The sequence below is a fragment of the Gekko japonicus genome, unplaced genomic scaffold (genome assembly GCF_001447785.1).
Source record: "Gekko japonicus isolate JY-2015 unplaced genomic scaffold, Gekko_japonicus_V1.1 scaffold240, whole genome shotgun sequence".
Lineage (NCBI taxonomy): Eukaryota > Metazoa > Chordata > Lepidosauria > Squamata > Gekkonidae > Gekko > Gekko japonicus.
Window position 1 is genome coordinate 1,286,838 of NW_015164672.1, and position 20,285 is coordinate 1,307,122.

The 20,285-nt window shown below is 48.8% G+C and overlaps 1 protein-coding gene across 1 annotated transcript; it reads right to left on the reverse strand.

The window, feature by feature from the left end:
* UBE2Z (ubiquitin conjugating enzyme E2Z) lies at positions 1 to 20,279 on the reverse strand (the record flags this gene model as incomplete). The annotated part of the gene is made up of 7 exons (XM_015409214.1): positions 20,115 to 20,279; positions 13,364 to 13,436; positions 10,115 to 10,302; positions 3,879 to 3,990; positions 2,878 to 2,990; positions 805 to 895; positions 1 to 132 (listed from the first exon to the last, which is right to left on the reverse strand). Coding segments are annotated over exons 2-7 (702 nt in total), but the record flags the coding sequence as incomplete, so codon positions are not given.
* Between the last annotated feature and the right edge of the window lie 6 nt (positions 20,280 to 20,285).

Genomic DNA, 20,285 nt, shown 5'->3' on the forward strand with positions numbered 1-20,285 from the left:
GGAAGAGCTGCTCTCTGAGTCTATGTCCGGGTGCTCCTGCTGGTGCTTCTCCTGCACTTTCAGACGGATCCCTTGCAAACGCATTAGGAGGGACTGATAGTCAAAGTGTCCTCGCTTCTCGCCGAAAGGATCCTGGAGGTGGAAAGAGCATGCGAATCAAGTACTTGAGGAAAGACCTGCTGAGGCTACTGTCAGAGACGGCTGGGAAGAGAGACCTTCCTAAGCCGGCTACAAACAAGCTCTGTCAGATACCCTTCCAAAAAACCGAATGAAGCCATGGGGGGATAAACCCAGAAACTTGGATCAAGTCCAGCTGGAAAACCATGCCTTGTGCTGCATTGCAGTTATCCTGCATGCATCAGGAGCTAAAATGCCTACATTTTGTACAGGTAAACATTGCCTGTTCTTGTTGGGATTTTTAATGATGCTTTTTGCTTCTTGTGTGTAGTGGGGCAATAACACTCTGCATGTGCTTCTCCAAGATATGGCTCAAGGTCTAAAGAGCAAAAACCGGAGGGAAGTTCTCTTGCACAAGCCCCTCTTAAATGAGTCTCAAAATTGGGCTTGCACAGGGGAGCTTTTTGCTGGATTGTAACTCATTTTGTAGGAAATTGTAACTCATTTTGTAGGAAATTGTAACTCATTTGTAGGAGTAGTAACTCAAATGAGTAACTCAATTGAATAACTCAAATAACTCATTTGTAGGAAATCCTCTGCTGAGTTAAAAACCTCACACCTGAAAGGGAGGCCGTGATGTCAGTTCCTCAGTTGTTTAGGTTTTCTGAGACATTAGCCAGTCCTTACCTGCATCGTCTGTCCCTGGAGATGGAGCCTCTCTTTGCACGCCCCCTCATAAAAATCGTAATATTCCATGAAGGATTTCTCCATAACTCCCCTGGCAAATAAAACCGAGAAAGCATAAGGCTGCAGCAGCAAAGGGACTCGCTTCCACCAATTTCTCACACGCATGCATGCAGTGCAATCGTCCCAAAAATCACGGGAGAGACAACAGCACTGCCAAGGAGAGGGGCCCGTGTTAGAATCCCCTGTTCAGTAAGAAAGTCTGCTGGGTGGTTTGGGGCAGAAACTGTGGATAAAGTGGGGGCAAGGCTATTTTTTGAGCCTTCAGAAACTTGGTGTGAGGGCCCCTACGGCTCAGGGGCAGAGCATCTGGCTTGGCACGCAGAAGGCCCCAGATTCAACTGCCATCATCTCCAGACAAAAGGATCACACAGGTATCCATTTTAGGGTTAGACCCCTCCTCCTTGCCTGTGACTCTGGAGAGCTTCCGTCAGTCAGATAATATAAGACAGGGCGGACCAATGGCCTGACTTGGTATTCAGCAGTGTTATATATACTGGAAATATGTGTACTGCACCTATTTTGTGCTCTCAAAATATACCACTTTAAACAATGCCTTGGATATGTAAAACATTTTCTCCTAATTTATCTGAATGCTCCATATATTATTCCATAAACCCTGAATGCGACTGTTCAAGGTTGGCTAGGGTTTGCTTTTCCCCCCCATCAAGTCAAGCTGTCTTCTGGCGGCCCCTAGTGGGGTTTCCAAAGCAAGAGACGTTCAAAGGTGGTTTGCCACTGCCTGCCTCTGTTGCATCACGACCCTGGTATTCCGTGGAGGTCTCCCATTCAAATACTGGCCGGGGCTGACCCTGCTTATCTTCCAAGATCTGACGAGATCAGGCTTGCCTGGGCGATCCAGGTCAGGTTTGTTTTTTTAAAGATCTTATCCTGACAACGCCCCAGCCTGATACTATCAGAACTTCATGACCATAAGAATGTTAGAAAACTGGCCTGTTTCATCCCACTTCCCCATAAGAAGAAGAAGACTCCCAAAGGAGTCTCAGAGCGGCTTACTATCTCCTCTCCCTACCCCTCCCCACAACAGACACCCTGTGAGGTAGGTGGGGCTGAGAGCTCTGACAGAAACTGCTCTTTTTCAAGAACAGCTGTGCCAGAACTATGGCTTGCCCAAGGTCATCCAGCAGGTGCAAGTGGAGGAGTGGGGAATCAAACCCAGTTCTCCCAGATTACAATCCGCGCACTTAACCACTACACCAAACATAACATGCTGATTTTATAATTCATGTGTTAGTTGAATTCTTTTAATTCACTGCAATCACTCAAGGAGCTTAATTTTGTTAGCTATGTTAATAATTACAGAAAGGAAGTGGAGAAAGGAACTGGATGAAGGCTACGCCATGAGATCACAGCGGGGCTGAGGCTTGGACAGGGGGCACCCAGCTCATTTCTAACCATGATGCCACACAACAGATGGCTGAGGTTTCTACCCCTCGCTGGACTGTGGAAACATCAGCTAAAGCCTAGCCCAGAAATGCCCTGACCTATATGGCCCCGGGTAGCCCAATCTTGTCAGAGCTCAGAAGTTAAGCAGGGTCAGACCTGGGTAGTACTTGGATGAGAGACCACCAAGGAAGTCCAGGGTCGCTAAGCAGAGGCAGGGAATGGCAAAGCACCTCTGAATGTCTCTTGCTTTGGAAATCCTACGGGGCTGCCACCAGTCGGCTGCACTAAGGTGGTTTCTTTAGGTATATTTTTGTTTTGGGTAGACCTGAATGCACACCCCTAGTAAGAACCCACCCTTTGGATTGTGTCCAGAAACACACTGACTGGACGACTAACACGTAAGATTAGGGTTTTGCAAAACTGAGACCACATGACCAGAATCTGCCCTCCAAAATAGCAGCAAAATGGTGCAGCTGCCTGAGTGGCTGGCCTCAGCCTTCCCATCGACAGGCAGTTTCCCAGCCCCTTTCTCTCCCCCACCCCACAGCCCAGAGACCCCACATGTTAAAGACCCCGTGCTGCCCCCGCTCCCCCCAAGGGCACACCTACCGTAAAGGCTCCGGACAAGGGCATTTGCCTTCCAGCATGTCACACACGGCGACTCGGATCGTTTCGTGCCGGATGCACTCGTTGTAATTCTTACTGTCTCCTGGATGCCGCTCCTGCAAGAGATCAGTCGCCCAAAAGGGCTCTATTTAAGAAGTCCAAAAGGAACAGACGAAGCCTCCCATCTTCTGTCATGCCGGGAGGGGATCAGACACTGAGCTTGCCTCTCACTGAAGTTCCCCGTCAGGAAAAATTGTTTACTTCCATCGCTAATTTAAAAGGGAGCATTTTAAATCATACTTAAAACCTATACACTGTAAAGGGACAGCTCAGTATGCTTCCACGTAAATTAGTTTAGTATGGGAATCCCCCACCCCTGCAGAAACCCAGAACCTCTCTCAATTATGAGACTAGACCCAGAACCTCTCTCAATTATGAGACTAGACCCTCTGGCCTCCCTGACCCACGGAAGAAGCAGATGGTCTCATGCATGCTGCTCCTTGGCGGATAAACAGTCCTGCCTTGAAGACTGGATGCAGCAGGAGAAAGCCTATTCAATACGCTGGCTTTTATAACACAACCAGGAAGGCGGATCCATCTACAGGACTCTGTAGCACGCCAGACAGCAGGGTCTGGCTAAAAGGAGCATCTTGTCACAGCTTTTGATTAGACCCTTAGCTTTCCCAAAATGAGCTGTTCCATCAGCCTCAACTGCTGGTGGCAGAGGGTTCCACAAGCTGCATTAATTCTGAACCCTCGCTGGCCACAGCATGGGCAATGGCCGCACCACATCACTTGAGGCTTTCTTTTTTAGACAACAAGATCACATTCTAAGACCAGAAATATGTCTTGGGGGTGGTGGTGGTGAGGGGTCAGATATAAATCAGAGAGAGAGAGTCCTGCCTGCACAGAATCCCCCCAAGCTCAAGATAAGGGTAAGAAAATTATCTGAGGATGGTGCCCATTAAAAGTAGATAAAAGTTTCCAAAACCCAGCCTCCTTACCTGTTCAAAGCCAGGCTCATTGTGATAAGGGTTCTCAGTCATCAGGGACTGTATAGAGATGAGGACTGAAGAGATGCTCTGTGCAGGACTCCAGGCCGGACCGGTCCATGTGCTGCCAGAAAGCAAGAAACCCGAGTTTATTTTCACACGCACAGAAATATAATGCTGTAACATGGGGCAGACGGCACTTGGATTGCAAGGTAGTTTAGACTCCAGCTGGTACAGAATGCCACACCTTGGGTATTATCTGAAGCTAGCCGAAGCATGCATATTACTCCCATTCTGCAGTTGCTCCGCTGGCGGTTACTGAGTTCACATATGAAGCCCTTCACAGCCTTGAATCCTCATTATCTGCAGACTGCCTCTCTACCTGAGTCCTACCATGACTTTGCTCACGTGAGCAGGGCCTTTTGCAGATGGGCACGACCAACAATACATGCCTGTACACACGCCTTCTCTGTAGTCTCCCCCCCCACCCCCACCCTGTGGAATGGTCGACCCGAGGAGGTCAGGAAAACTCCCACAATCCTGGCATTTCGCAGACGCATAGAATTGTTCAGGAGGACATTTTTATAAAGGAAATACCATACTGATCCAGGAAAATAGATTCAGGTGGGGTAGCTGTGTTGGTCTGAAGCAGCAGAACAAAGGCTGTGGTCACACACAAACTAAATAATCCACTTTCAATGCACTTTCCTAGTGGATTTTGGAGGAGGAGGAGGAGGAGGAGATTGGATTTATACGCCACCCTTCACTTGGAGTCTCAGAGTAGCTTACAAACTCCTTTCCCTTCCCTTCCCCACAACAGGCATCCTGTGAGGTAGGTGGGGCTGAGAGAGCTCTGACAGAAACTGCTCTTTTTCAAGAACAGCTCTTATCAGAACTACTGTTTGCCCAAGGTCATCCAGCCAGGTGCAAGTGGAGGAGTGGGGAATCAAACCCGGTTCTCCCAGATTAGAGTCCACTCACTTAACCACTACACCAAACTGGCCCACTGATATTTTGCCAGTTCATACAGTAAAAATCCAGTTTGAAAGTGGATTATTTAGTGTGTGTGACCACAGCCAAAGAGTGAGTCCAGTGGCACCTTTAAGACCAACAAAATTCTGGGTATAAGCTTTCGTGTGTTTGAAGCAGTGTGCATGCACACAAAAGATTGTATCCAGAATTAAACTTTGTTGGTCTTAAAGGTGCCACTGGACTCAAACTTTGATCCAGGAAAAGAAACTGAGTTTCTACTGATATAATACCACATTCTCCATCATTTAGCACGCCATATTCAACATTTATGCTTTGCTCAGACAACTGTTCTGTTTCAAATTTCTGCAATTCCTATCATCCTACTGATTGTGTTGATTCACAGTATAATCTGCCCTGAATCTCAGTGAGAAAGGTGGACGATAAAGAATGGAAATAAACAACATAAACAAACTTCTGGATTGCAAGGTAGTTTTACACAACCTTGAGAGTTCTTGAGAGTTCCAGTTCCCGCAATTTTTGTTTAATTTAAAAAGAAGTTTTTGACTCCTCATGGTGGCAGAATAATGTTTAATATGTTGTCGAAATAATTTTTGTTTTAAAAAAAACAAAACAAAACAGGATAAGAACCATCCCAGATTTGGAAGGAAAGACAGTGGTAGCATAAATTCACCATGCACGTAGCAGCAAGGCAGACATTTTACTAACCAATGTTAACATTAACACCATCTTAAAATCTTGGCTTATGTTTCAGGACACACACAAGCACGAAAACCAAACTTTTTGACAGTGAACAGGATGCAGCAACCCAAGCAGCACAACACTTTGTTTGACATATGTTTCTAGTCCTCATGGCTGCACAGATAAGAAGCGTACCAGAGAGGCTTGAAACAGGTGGGATCCTGCAACCTTTCCCACTTGCACAAAAGGCCGGAGGCACCCCCTTTAGACCTACTACTCACAGTGTTATAGAGGGAATCACATGATCCATGTAGAATAGACTACAGTCAGAAGAATCGGATTGAGAGTACCCTTCTGACTTCTTGTCTTAGCAGTAAAACAGGGAGGATTGAACCTACTGATATTTCTTTCTCTTTTGGGGGGTATTTTTGCATTTGTGTGTGTGTGTGCGCGCGTGCCCATGCCTGGAAGTCATGGCAACCTCTGGAGATTCCTACTGGAGCACGGAGGACGTTCGGAGAAGAGGCTTGAAAGCCTGCCTCTGCCTCCCAGCCCCAGTAAATCTTTGGAGGTCTCCCGTCCAAATATTTGCCAGGGTCGGCGCTGCTTAGCTTCCAAGATCTGACAAGATTGGGCTTGCCTGGTCAGGGTCCCACTGATAGTTCTAATGATCAAGCCCCAAGATCTTTGATTATCTGCATAACTCCCCAATTGACTATATGGAACAAACAGATACATGCAAATGTCGATACAATGATGCAGGTCACAAATTTTGATTTCCTCATGGCTAGGTTTGTGTGTTGCCCAGACCTGGATAGGCCAGGCTACCCCAATCTCGTCAGAGTTCAGAAGCTAAGCAGGGTCAGCCCTGGCTAGTATTTGGATGGGAGACCTCCAAGGAATACCAGGGTTGGGATGCAGAGGCAGGCAGTGGCAAACCACCTCTGAACGTGCCTTGCCATGAAAACCCTGTGGGATTACCACAAGTGGGCTGTGACTTGATGGCACTTTCCTCCACCACCAGCTTTGTGCTGTCAAAAGAACATAAGGAGAGCCCTGCTGGATCAGACCAGTGGTCCATCTAGTCCAGCTTCCTGTCTCACACAGTGACCTATAAGTTCCTCTGGACGGCCACCAACAGGGCATATAGGGGCTGAGGCTCTCCCCCGATGTTGCTCCCTGGCTCTGGGATTCAGAGGATTGGTGCCTCAGAATGTGGAGGTTCCCCTCTGTCACCATGTCGTTCAGCACCAACTTCATCCCACCCTGTCTGTTCATCGGTTCCTGTCATTCATCTGACATAATCCTCAGTCGTTTACCTACAGCGTGCTTTCACCCTGAGATGGAAGAGTGAGAACTCAACATGGAAAAGCTGGTTTTGTTCCGAAGCTGGAGAAGAAAGGCTCACTTTTAACAGAGTAGCCTTTTCCTTCTTTCCAGTTGCAGCCGTAGGGGGGAAAAGGGGGGGGTGACTGAAGCATCCCTGCTTTTGCTTGCAGGACAAAACAAGGGGCTCATTCACCAGGGGTCACCTGCACTTGGGCCCAGAGCCAGTCCTGCCCAACAAAATGAGGGACAGCAGATAGTAAATTAAGCAATGAGGAAAAAATTCATGCTGCCAAACCTTGGGAGGAAAGTGCTCCTCTGCTACAGAGCAGCCAACTCCTCTTCCTGGCGCACGAAAAGGGACTGGGCCCCAACTGCAGTGCATGCCACAGTCACAGGAGAAAGAGGCTGGTTTTTAAGTCACTCTGCCTGGAAGCTCCCATACTCTCCACCTTTACTCTGCGATCTTGTGTTAGGGATGCAGGGCTGTGTTTTGAACCCAGCTGGAGTGGAAAGACCAGCAACGCTGCCTCTGTGGGCAGGAGCAAAGAGCCATCCTCCCCATCAGGAAAGACAAGCGGCAGAATGCTGCAGCTGAGCGAGGGAAGGCTCTGCCAAAGCCGCTGTTGACCTTGGAGAGAGGAGAGAGAGTTTGTCTGGGCCTTGGCTCAGGTAGGGATGAAGGGGGGAAAAAAACCCCAAGCCAGCCATTTTTGGATAGGTGGTTATTCTGGGGGCTGAAGGGAAGGCCTGCACAGTCTGGGCCGGGCCCCTGGGGCTCCCCCTTGCCAAACAGGAAACGGAAGACAGAAGCTTTCTTGGAGGCAGAGAACAAAACAAGACAGCCCCACCCGTCACAGAGGCAGGCCCTGGAAAATGCAAAACCCTTTCCAACCAAATGCTCACACCGGGGGAGGGGGGTGGGGTGGGATAAAGGGCTCAGTTCATTTTTGGAGGCGCTATTGCCAGATCGGTCCCTGGTAGGATTTTCCTCCAAGGCTCAGTATGAACACGCTTTTAGGGCTCACTCCCTTCTTGAGCACACCTGGGTAAACTTTAGAACATAAGAGAGAAGCCAATGCTGGATCGGGCCAATGGCCCATCCAGTCCAACACTCTGTCACACAGTGGCCAAAAACACCAGGTGCCATCAGGAGGTCCAGCAGTGGGGCCAGGACACTAGAAGCCCTCACACTGTTGCCCCCTCCCCCCGCACCAAGAATACAGTGCAACTTTGCACCAGAGGGGTCCCCTGTTGTATTTTGGGTTGAATGGCTTGTGATTCACACAGCTGGAAGTCAAATCCACATACTATAAATGGGGGGGGGGTGTGCATGCAAATTTTCAAAGGAAGTGCAATGCCCCACTGCACACACCCCCGGCATGCGTGTGTTCAGTGCCATCAAATTTGCTTTCAACGTATGGCGACCGTATGAATTAATGTCCTCCAAAAGGTCCTATTGTTAACAGACATTCTCAGCTCTTGCCAACTGAGGGCCCCGTGGCTTCCTTGACTGAGTCAGTCCCTCTCACGTTGGATCTTCCTCTTTCCCCGCAACCTTAAATTTTTCCTAGCAGTATTGTCTTTTCCGGCGACTCTTGTCCTCTCAAGGCACACAAAAAAGATAATTAAGAAGCTGCTGGTTGCCAAGCTACGTAATAAAACCGCTTTGGATGCTACAGAAGGCACTGCCGGCTGGACACATGAGTATGAAGTGTTTCTTGCAACAGACGATGCTTGAAAGACTGTGGCATGCACCCTCTTGCTTTGCCTGAACTGAGTATGGAGCCGTCTGCTGGCAGAAGGAGCCTTCCCCTCCATCACCAGAGACTCAGAGGAAGTCCCTTTATGCCAGAGGAAAGCTCTGAATTTAGCTGGGCCGACTGGTAGAATACCACTCAGTAAGAGATCAGATCCTACCATTCTGCCTCGGCTAAGCAGGGCTATTTTTGGGCAGGAACGCATAGGAATGGAGTTCCGACTGGCTCCCAAGTTGGCCACACCCAGCAGCAGGAACTCATTAGGATTGGCTACATTAGGGGTGTGTGACCTAACATGCAAAGGAGTTCCTGCTACAAAAAAGCCCTGGGTTTTGACAACAAACAAGGTAAACAGAATAAGAAGCAAAAGGTGGGTGTGGCTGGATGAGCACACTTCTGGTAATATGGGGTTGTGGCCTAATATGCTAATGAGCTGTGCTGTCATGGGTATGGCCTATTATGCTAATAAGTTCCTGCTGGGCTTTTTCTACAAAAAAAGCCCTGCGGCTAAGTATGGAGCTTTCCGCTGGCAGAATCAGCCCTTTGCCGCTGCAAGAGAAGCAGAGGAAGGTTTTTAATGCTGGAGAAGGCTCCATGCTTTGCTGAGCAGAGGAGTGGGATCAAACGGCGAACCAGGCTGTATTCTAACACTTGGCCCAGCTGAGTATAGAGCATTAAGAGTCTTCCTTGGAGTCTCTTGCAGCAGAGGACGTCTCCTTCTGCCAGTGGAAGGCTTCAAGCTTCGCTGAGTGGAGTGGCAGGAGACTTATTCAGGATGCAATCAGAAGGCGACAAAGACAATGTCTGTATTAGGACAGGCTAGCCTTGCCTACCTCTTCAGTCATCTCCCCCATGGCACTCCAGTCGCTTCAAGGAAACCCACACTACTTGGGCCTGAGTAGCCGCACCTCCGGTCTGGATAGCCACACCTTTCTCCCTACCGTAGATTATCTTATTATATTTATTGCATTTCTAGTCTGCCCTCCCCCGCACAGCAGGGCTCAGGGCTGATTACAGCAATGATGACAAAACAACTATTATGCAGTAATTAAAACCAGGGCTTTTTTCCCCCGGGGGAATGCGCCGGAACGGAGCTCTGGAACCTCTTCAGCAAAATTCTTTTTAAAACGTTAAAAAGCTCATGAGTTTTCAGTATACAGATTGAAAACATTTCCCTCCTGAGAGTTCTGGCACCTCTTTTTCCAAAAAAAGAAAAAGAAAAAGTGCCCTGATTAAAACCATTAAAAACATAGGACAATTAATTAAACGTACTACGAGAGGGCAATCGACGCAATTCATAAAACCCCTGAATTAACTATCCATATGGGTGTTCAACAGGATCCAAGGCGTGACCCAACAAGCCAATGCGTGAGAAGACACACAACTCCTTGGAAAGACGGGCCTTTCGGCGGCATGCAAAAGTGCGGAACTCCCCGAAGGACCCACCGTGGCTGCCCCTGTGAAAACAGCTCAGGTTGTTCCGCTCCTTACCCTAGAATACTGAGGCAGACCTTCCCATTGCGGTAGAAATTAGGGTTAAACCTCACTGTGTTATTCCCGGTTGTCATCAGCTTGACCCGTGGCGGATGGATGGGATAATCTGGAGGACAGCGAAACAGGAACAAGAAGAAACCCCCTTCGTAAGGCGTGTCAAAGGGCCCTGTGATCAACGCATGAATCTGCAAGAGAAAAGCCCAGCTCGCGCAAACTCTTCCAACTGGCTTGTGGCACCGGCTGGCCAAGCCCGTGCGGAACGCAAGCTGACCCCCAAGACAAGAGTCAAAGGCAGCGCTGGCGTCCACGAGAGGTAAAGGGGGGGCGGCAAACGCCTTGGATTCAAGTCAAGGGCCTCACCCACACAAACAGCACACGTTGGGGTAAACTCTTTCCAGAGGACTGCGTACTGAATGCGTATGAAGCAGGGAAAAACAACAACAAAAAAGCCCCTGTTGTGAAAGAGAATGGCAAACTGGCCAGGGACAGCCTTCTACTCAGTATACTAGGTCTTTGGGGGGGGGGGGGGGTGTTTTTTTCTTCGTCGGGGTGAGTATTTTGTGTGTGTCATGGTTGACTTCTGGTGACCCCTAGTGGGGCTTGGATGTTTCAGAAAGGTGGCTTACTGTTGCCTGTCTCTGCCTCCTAGCCCGGGTATTCCTTGGAGGTCTCCCACCCAAGTCCTTGCCAGGGTCAGCCCTGCTTAACTTCTGAGATCTGACGAGATCGGGCTTGCCTGGGCTATCCCGGTCAGGGCCTTGTACTCTTTTTGTTACATACAAAGAATTTTTCACTTCCTCTTGCCCAGCATCCCCCTCCTTACCATGGTCCACCTGGCTTCTGCCCATTCAGACCCTGCAATGCCCAGCACAGCCAGTTTGGTGCTCTATGGGGACTCCACCTGCCTTTTTCACTATCACTAAAGTCTGGTTGGATCCGACCCACAGCATTTCTTTGTATAGGGAAGCTCTCAAACATGCAGTCCTGCCACCTGTTGTCCAAAGTGGTACATCCCGCAACCATTTAGCACACCGTCTGGTGTTTGCATGAATTAACCTCTCACTTGACCTTCAACTAGACGGCCGTGGCAACTGAGATGGGCAATATACTAAGACTGGAGATGGCAGAAGTGTCAGATGTACTGTAAGACTAACATCTTTTTCACGTTACCATTTTCATGTTTTGCAGTATTTGACCCTCCAATCTTTGACTGACTCATGTGGATTATCTTTGGTGGCAAGTGATACATACAAAATGGTCATGAGCTATTCCACCGGTCTTTCCTCTCTTGGCTCAGACCATTTCCAAAAGCGTTCCTGGAGGTGAACGGCCTCTTTGACACATGTCAAAAACATCCTGGGGCGTTCCCATGATTGGGAATTAGGATCACATCAACCACTCACTCAAAAAGGCTACATGAAGTCGGGGGGGGGGCATTTTTCCCTGCACCTTTGCAAAGAGAAAAGCCATCAGCTTGATTGGGAGGGAACAGGAGGAAAGAGGAGGATCAATCTCAAGTGGGACAAGTGGGGCTGGCAGGACAAAGAAGAAGAGAGAAGAGATTGGAATGGCCTCTTTGACACATGCCGAAAACATCCTGGGGCGTTCCCATGATCGGGAATTAGGACTACATCAACCACTCACTCAAAAAGGCTACAGGAAGTCAGGGGTAGAAAAAACATTTTTCCCTGCGCCTTTGCAAAGAGAAAAAGCCATCAGCTTGATTGGGAGGGAACAGGAGGAAAGAGGAGGATCAATCTCAAGTGGGACAAGTGGGGCTGGCAGGACAAAGAAGAAGAGAGAAGAGATTGGACTTATACCCCGTCCTTCACCCCAAAGTAGTCTCAGGATGGCTTCCAATCTCCTTTCCCTTCCCCTCCCCTCCCCAAAACAGACACACTGTGAGGGGGGCAGAGAGAGCTCTCTCAAGAACTGTCCTTGAGAGAACAGCTCTGGAAGAATTTATGACTGACCCAAGATCACAGCAGCAGCTGCATGTGGAGGAGTGGGGAATCAAACCCGGTTCTCCCACGTCTGCACTCTTAACCACTACACCAAACTGGCTCTCCAGTTTGGGAAGCTAGTCTGCCAACTGTGCCTGAATGTGGCTTCTGAACCTGGGTCTCTTGAGTGCTAATCTGGCACTGGCCACGACACCGCTGCTGGCTCTCATCGTCCCCTGTACACCTTTGAGATTATAAACCTGAGAGCCTGTGTCTCATTATTATTATTATTGTATTTTTGCATTTGTGTGCGTGTGCCAGTGCCTGGAAGGTGCGGCGACCTCTGGCGACTCCTACTGGGGCAGGGAGGACATTCAGAGAAGCGGCTTGATACAGCCTGTCTCTGCCTCCCGGCCCTGGTATTCTCTGGAGGTCTCCCATCCAAATACTTGCCAGGGTCGGCCCTGCTTAGCTTCCGAGATCTGACAAGACCGAGCTTGCCTGGGCTATCTCGGTCAGGTCCATCCTGTGCCTTATTCTTATCTACACACAGCGCCTAGGACACTTAGAAATGGCAAGAAATAGCATGTGCTTCCCACTATGAGTTTGTGTGCTGGGCACCATCAGGTCGCTTCTGACTTACGGCAGCCCTGCAAATTAACCATCTCCAAAATGTTCTGTCGCTAACAGCCTTGCGCAAGTCTTGTAAGCGTAAGGCCGTGGCTTCCTGTATTAAGTCAATCCACCTCATGTAGGTTCTTCCTCTTTTCCTGCTGCCTTCAACATTTCCTAGCATTCTTGTCTTATCCAGCGCCTGCTTCCTACTATACTAGTTAGCAAACTCCTTGTTCTTCGATGTGCTGTTTGCTGTATCTAGAGTACCACGCATGTGTGTTAGGGTGAAGAAACTTTGTGCAAACATCGCTTTACCTAACTTCTCCACTTGTTCCCTCTAAGCTGAGTTAGTGTGAGCTAGCTCACAGTTTTTTAGCCTCCGGCTGACGCATTTTTGTCTTTGCTCAGGAAGGATGGCTCCAGAGCAAACTAATTTATGCAGCAGCCAAATCTCCTGCTCACAACTTTAATGCTGGTAGCTCACAAAGTAGAAATTTTGCTCACAGGACTCCACAGCTTAGAGGGAGCATTGGTGGCTGTTCCTCTCCTGCTCTTCCCACCGGCTGCTGACTTAAATGGGGTTTTAGGCCCTGGAAGGGTGGAGGGCGACACGCCAGCCTCCCTCGGTGACCAGCAGGGAACCCCCCTCCAGCAGGAGGACATGGCAAAGGGTGGCGTTCGGACCTACCTTGGTCATATCGTGGGGGTCAGGCACAACAAACATTCCGGGAGGTGGCTCCTTATAAATCGACATGATATCTCTGGGGAAACAAAAACAGGAAACGCAGCAGTTGGTAAGGATCCTGGTAGAGCTCTCACAGATCCCAAGCTGGGCTGCAGTCAGCCTTGAATCCCAACCCACAAAGCTTATTTCTGAGGTGGTGGTGGGGAACGATGTTTAATACACACAACCCCTCCCCGAAAAGGACACTGTAACAGTGGTGGCGAACCTATGGCACGGGTGCCAGAGGTGGCACTCTGAGCCCTCTCTGCGGGCACGCATGCCATCACCCCAGCCAGGTCCAGACCATCATTAAAGTGTCGGCAGATCCCAAGCTGGGCCGCGGTCAGCCTTGAATCCCAACCCCCAAAGCTTATTCCTGAGGTGATGGGGGGAACGATGTTTAATACAAACAACCCCTCCCCAAAAAGGACACTCTATCAGTGGTGGCGAACCTATGGCATGGGTGCCAGAGGTGGCACTCAGAGCCCTCTCTGCGGGCACGCGTGCCATCACCGCAGCCAGGCCCAGACCATCATTAAAGTGTCGAATTCTCTGCCAAATAATTTTAAGTAAATGAAAGCATTTGGGATTGCTTTCCTTACTTTGTTTGGATCATCTTAACTTAATGTATGAGTTGTTTTTTCTAAAGTAACACCTCAGTATTCAGGTTAAATTGCCGTGTTGGCACTTTGCGATAAATAAGTGGGTTTTGGGTCGCAGTTTGGGCACTGTCTCTAAAAGGTTCGCCATCACTGCAAGTCCTCATGGCTTCAAACAGGCAAATCTGCCCTAAAACCTGTAAAAGACCAAGATAAAGACTTGCCCTCTCCAGTAACTAACTTCTGAAGCATATTATGCTCATTTTAAAGATGTCCTCCCCTTTGCCACACATTGCACTATTCTTACACTTGGCCCTTTTGACCAATGAACTGGTTCGCCTTGCCCCCTGGTGTGTCGTGCATTGAGGGTGGTCCCCAGAACAAGCCCACCCTGCAACATTGCTCAGGGAGGGGAGAAGGAAATGTACCAAGGGTGATGTTTTGCAAATATTACAACGTGGGCTTTGGCTCTCCGCTTGAGTCCAGAAGGTAACATAAACACTGCAAGAAAAGCCTTGCTGGATCAGACCGGTGGTCCATCTAGTCTGGCATCATATTTCATGCCGTGGCCAACCAGTTATTCTGGAGGGCCAACAACAGGGCATGGGGGCCAAGGCCTTCCCCCGAAACTGCCTCCTAGCACTGCTATTTAGAGGTTTATTGCTTCTGGAGCGTCCTTTTAGTCACTGTAGCTAGTAGCCACTGATGGACCTCTGCTCCATGAATTTATCTAATCCCTTTTTTCAGACGTCTGTGCTCGTGATCATCACGAAGTCCTCTGGCAGAAAATGCTATATTTTAATCCCATATCGATTAAAGCAGTATTTTCTTTTGTCCGTACTGCATCTATTGTCCATGAGTATCCTGGGTGGGGTGGAGCTCAAGATCTAGTGTTTTGGGAGAGGGAGAAAAAGGTCTATCTACCCTCTCTTCTTCCCTGTGTGTAATTTTACAAACCTTTATTATGTCCCCTCCTCTGCCATCTTTTTCCTAACCTGGAAAGCCCCACTCTCTTTTGCCCTCCCCCACAGGAAAGGCACTCCAAACCCCTTAACTATCTCCTTGCTCTTGGGCACGAACTCACAGCCACTCCGGTCTGTTAAAGAAGTCTCTCAGACCCATCCTTTGCTCTTAGCAAGTTAGGTCCATTGCCAAGGAAAGGTGTTCTTCACTTGAATGGCACTGAACAAGCACACGCCTGCGCATTAAGTCACTGCTGACAGTCTCCAGCTCACTTTAAGAGCCTCTGCTTCCTTCCCACTTAACAATGGACGATGGGGCTGCCATGAAGTGGCACCTCCTGCCCTACCAGGAAATTATGTCAACAGTGTGCAGTAGAAATGGAAAAACTGCAGACCTTCCAATGCACACGCCAACCTGGCACAGATCATCTCCTCGGGACATAAAAGAACGCCGCACCCTGTTAAAGGAGCGGGGAGGAGCCCCACCACACCACACTTTGGGAAAGGAAGTCTGCTTCACATTCACTTTCGTTCAGTGCTCCTCGGCTCATGCCGACAATAAAGCTTTTGTTTCTGGGATTGCGTAAGGCCTGGTGTCAGTGCTCCCTGCTTTTATTATGAGACCCAGCCTAGATCATCTTGGGCTTTCCCCTGGCTAATTTCCCCGCTTTTAAAAGAAGCCAACAGAAGTTCCTGGAGCTGGAACGAAGAGAAAAAAACCCTATCCGCTGAGTAAGGTTAGGGTTACTGGACAGCATCTCATTCATGTATCTCTCCAGACTCTCTTGAGCGCAGTGTTCCCTCTGAGTTAGTGTGAGCTAGCTCACAGGTTTTTAGCCTCTGGCTCCAGAGCAAACTAATTTATGCAGCAGCCAAATTGCTCACTCACAACTTTAATGCCAGTAGCTCGCAAAGTAGAATTTTTGCTCACAAGACTCCACACTTTAGAGGGAGCATTGTCTGAGCGTGATTTTGGCCTCCGTAGTCAGCATGACTGGGAGAGATTCAACATGGGAGATCCATTTGTGCTAAAGAGAGGCATTTCCCAGGGAGGCTGTGGAAACTGTGGACAGATGCCTGGAGGCACTTTTGGGATGGTTGAGGGCTAACAAGCTGAAACTTAAGCCCAGCGAAACAGAGATGTTATTGGTGGGAGTCTTCCGTCACATAAACCTGTCAGATTCCCAGTCCAGTTACACTCAACAACTCTCTTTAGGCAGTGAAAGTTTATTGAGTTATATGCAAGATCCAGAAAGCCACTGTGTTAGAACTGAAGATTTTTGGCAGGTAGAATCTATTCTAGAATTATTATAGAAAATTCAAGCAGGTCCCATTCATCCCCCCCCAGCATATGTCACATACATACTCTGTGTAATATTGCCATGCTAACCAGGAGAGATATATGTCCTGGTAATCTAGAGTCCAAGATGGCACAGGAATGTGTTCAAGGCCACCTTCCCCTGGGAAAGCAAAACAGGAGAAGATGACTTCTGGAAAAGTTACATCTTCTAGAAGCAAAGGTCTCATTCACTCCCGCACACACTCATTCCCCCCCTCAGGAATCCCCTCCCCCCCCCGGAATTATCGCAACCCAAGCAAGCACAGCGCAGCAGGGTTTGGCAAAACCAATAGCAGAGGTGGCCAGGGGCACCTTTCATCAGCTTCAGCTGGTTCTTCCAGGCAGAAAAGATCTTGCTACTGTACTGCTAAAAATTAAACTAGATTACTGCAACACACTCTATGTGGGGCTGCCTTTGAAATGACAGTCGATACAGAATGCTGCAGTAGGTTGTAGAGACCACATCTTGCTCCATCTATGCTGGTTCTCAGTTTGCATCTGGGCCCAATCCAAGGTGCTGTTAGTGAACTCTAAAACCCTAGACAGCTTGGAGCCAGCATACCTTATGGACTCTCCAACTCCCATATGGACCTAACCTGACCATTCCACTCATGTTCAGACGTTCCCTGTCCCCATCCAAGGCTAGCCAGGTGGCAACCCAAGAAAGGGCCTTCTCGGCCGTGGTGCTGAAACCCTGGAACTCCCTCCCCAGGGAGCTTTGACTGTCTCCCTCTGTCGCTGCCTTCTGCCTGTGGGTTAAGGCAATAAATTCCCACTGCAATGGAACACCGCCTTTTCTATTGAGGCAGGGGAGGAGCTGGTGATCATACTGCTAGCAGCAGCTGAAATACACCTCGCTGTATCTGTTCTCCATTCTGCAAACTGCTATATAAGGCCTGACCGCGCCCAGAGCCTAAGGCCTCTTTGTCCTTCAGCTGTTAGCCTGAGACCTGGGCCTAGAGATCAGCAGATCAGCCGGCAGACAGAGACCTGCTTGTCCACCAGAAGCCTCTCCTGACTTTCTTGTTTGGTCTGGTTTTTTCCCTCTCTGCATCATTAGTGGCTTTGGGTCCCTCCTGGAGTGGAAAGCAGAAGATAAATATGCTGAACAAATTAAAAATAGATCAAATACTCCACCAGAAGCCTCCCCTGACTTTCTTGTTTGGTCTGGTTTTTTCCCTCTCTGCATCGTTAGTGGCTTTGGGTCCCTCCTGGAGTGGAAAGCAGAAGATAAATATGCTGAACAAATTAAAAATAGATCAAATACTGCAATTCGTAATGCTTCCAGGGAGTATAAGATGTGGAGTCTACAGGTTTCACAACCCTGCATCCATGGATCTTTCATTTGCTGCTGTATTTTAATGGGCATGTTGGGTGTGGCACTTTATCATAAGATGAAAAGTTTTATAGAAACGTTTCACTTCAGTCCTAACAGCACGCTTAAGCACTGCACAAAAGAAGACGGCACAACCCAATGTCACAAAGTGCTCGGCTTGGCTCTCAGTGGCCTGGATTCAAATTCCATCTCAGTCAGGATCACTCAGTTCAAACAAAAGTTTATTCAAGGTATGAGCTTTCGTGTGCAATGCACACTTTTCCAAATACACTGGAAAATACATTGAAAACGTGTGCCTTGCACATGAATGCTCGTACCCTGAATAAACCTTTGTTGGTCTTAAAGGTGCCACTGAACTCTAAATTTGTTCTACTGCTTCAGACCAACACAGCTTGACCATCTATCAGTGCAAACAAGTTACTTTTACTCTTTCAAACCCCATAGATCTCTTTAAAAACCCACCCACCTTTTAATGCACTGATGTAGGCAAACAGGAGATTTCAATTTGCATTACTGAATATGAACTGGAAACCATGTTTGAGTGTGTTGACAGCTTCTGAATTAATATGGAGCACCTGGGGTACATAATGTAAGTTGTTTTCCTACATTTCATATTTGATTTCTGGCAGAAAAACGGGAAGAACAGCTTAAAGAGCTCATTTGTTGTTGTTGTTTTTGCTGTCAAGTCACAGCTGACCTATAGTGAACCCATAAGGTTTTCAAGGCAAGAGACATTCAGAGGTTGGATTGCCACTGCCTGCCTTAGCATCAGAACCCTGGTATTCCTTGGTGGCCTCCCAACCAAATACTAGTCAGGATCAACCCTGCTTAGCTTCTGAGATGTGATGAGATCAGGCTAGCCAAGTACCACAGTTTTACGGGAGCTGTTGTGAACAGTCTTGTCTCACTAGGAGAACACTCCATTTCCACTGTGGAAGAAAGACCCTCCAAGCAAAGAGCGATGACTTCTTACTGCATGCAAAGCAAGGAAGGGGAACCCAAGAGGGATGGGAGTATGGCTGTTGAACAGCAGAGGTTCTGTGGCTGGCTGTGTACCAATTCCAGGAAATGGAAGGGAGCTGCCTTATTGCCTTCAGAAAAGCAACACTGTGTGTTTGTAAAAGCAAATATGTGGGCGAGGGACAAAATTAGTACCTTGCGGAAGGGAGACGAAGCCTTAAAACATGATATTATACACCATCTGTTCACCCAATAAAAAACGAGGAAACTGAGGCTGAGGTGGAAACCATCCAAAGGGGTGTCCCTTCCTACAGGCAAATCAATCCTGAGGAGTAGCCATGTTAGTCAGCTGCAGGGAAAAAGCAACGACAAACAGGAGTCCAGGGTCACCTTAATAACATTTATGCCAGCATGAGGTTTTGAGGATTACAGCCCACCTCTTCCTGCCATGCAGACATCTGACGATCCATTCCTGCGTCTGAAGAAGCAGGCTTAGTCCCTGAATGCTTATGCTGAAATAAAACAGGTGCCATAAAACTACCGATTATGGTTTCTACACTGGAAATTTACAGGCTCAGAAGAGGGCAGGAAGAGAGGGAAGAACTCTCTCATCATCGATTCATGGTTCCTAGGAGGGCATCACATAACTTCAGTGCCAGCACACTAAGGGACCTGATCCTGCTGATTTTTTTTCTTACTCGGTGTTCACAGTGGCCATTCCCTTCTTTCTTTAACAGCTGTGCAGCATACAAAAGCCTCATAAGCATAGCTCGTCCCCATCCTTACATCTCCCCACTGAAAGAGCAACAGCAATTGAATAAAACGTCAGAACCTAGCAAGAGCCAGAGCTCTACTGGATGAGGCCCGTTTGCCACCTAGTCCAGCATTCTTCTTTTATACAATGACCAACCAGCTGTTGGCCCTGGAGGACCAACTAAGAAGTAAGGCCAAGGTTTCCCAGCCCCCCATATGGCTTCCTTGCATTGACATTTTGCCTTCAAACATGGAAATTCCCTTTAGTCATCTTGACACATAGCCACTGACAGACCTCTCTCCTCCATGAATCAGTCTATGCCCTTTTCAAATCTTTCTGTCCCAATGGCTGCTGCCACATCTTTCGGCAGTGGGGTTCACAAGCCAAATATGATACAGGCCCCCCACCCAGCACTGGTGTTCAGAGGTTCACTTTAGTCATTGTGGCTCGTAGCCATTGGTAGGCCTTCTCTTTCGTGTATCTGCCTCGTCCACCCTTCTTAAGCTACGGACAATAACAGCCATTCCTACACACTCCAATTCCGTGCAAAGCACAGCCTTGAAAAACCAAAATAAAGTCCCACTGTAAAAAATGACCTTGACCGGGCCAAGAGATCGAAAGCCTTTCCTCTCCGCCCCCGCACAAGAACCACGGGACGGTTCCAGGGCGCAGAGAGCGATAAGCACTCTGTACACGCCCAGAGGAACAGTGGCGCGACCGGCGCGTGCGCGCTGCCGCCCGGACTCCCAAGTTCCTCTTCCTCACCGTTTGATGCGGAGCAGGCAGGCGGCGCTCGGCCTCTCTCCGTCCCAGTCGCCGCTGGTGGTGGGGTCCCAGAAGGCCGAGTGCGAGAGCAGCACCCCGGCGGCCGCGGCGGCCGCGGCAGAGGGGGGGATCCCGGCCACCGAGGTCGCTCCGGGCGCGGCTCCGCTTCCC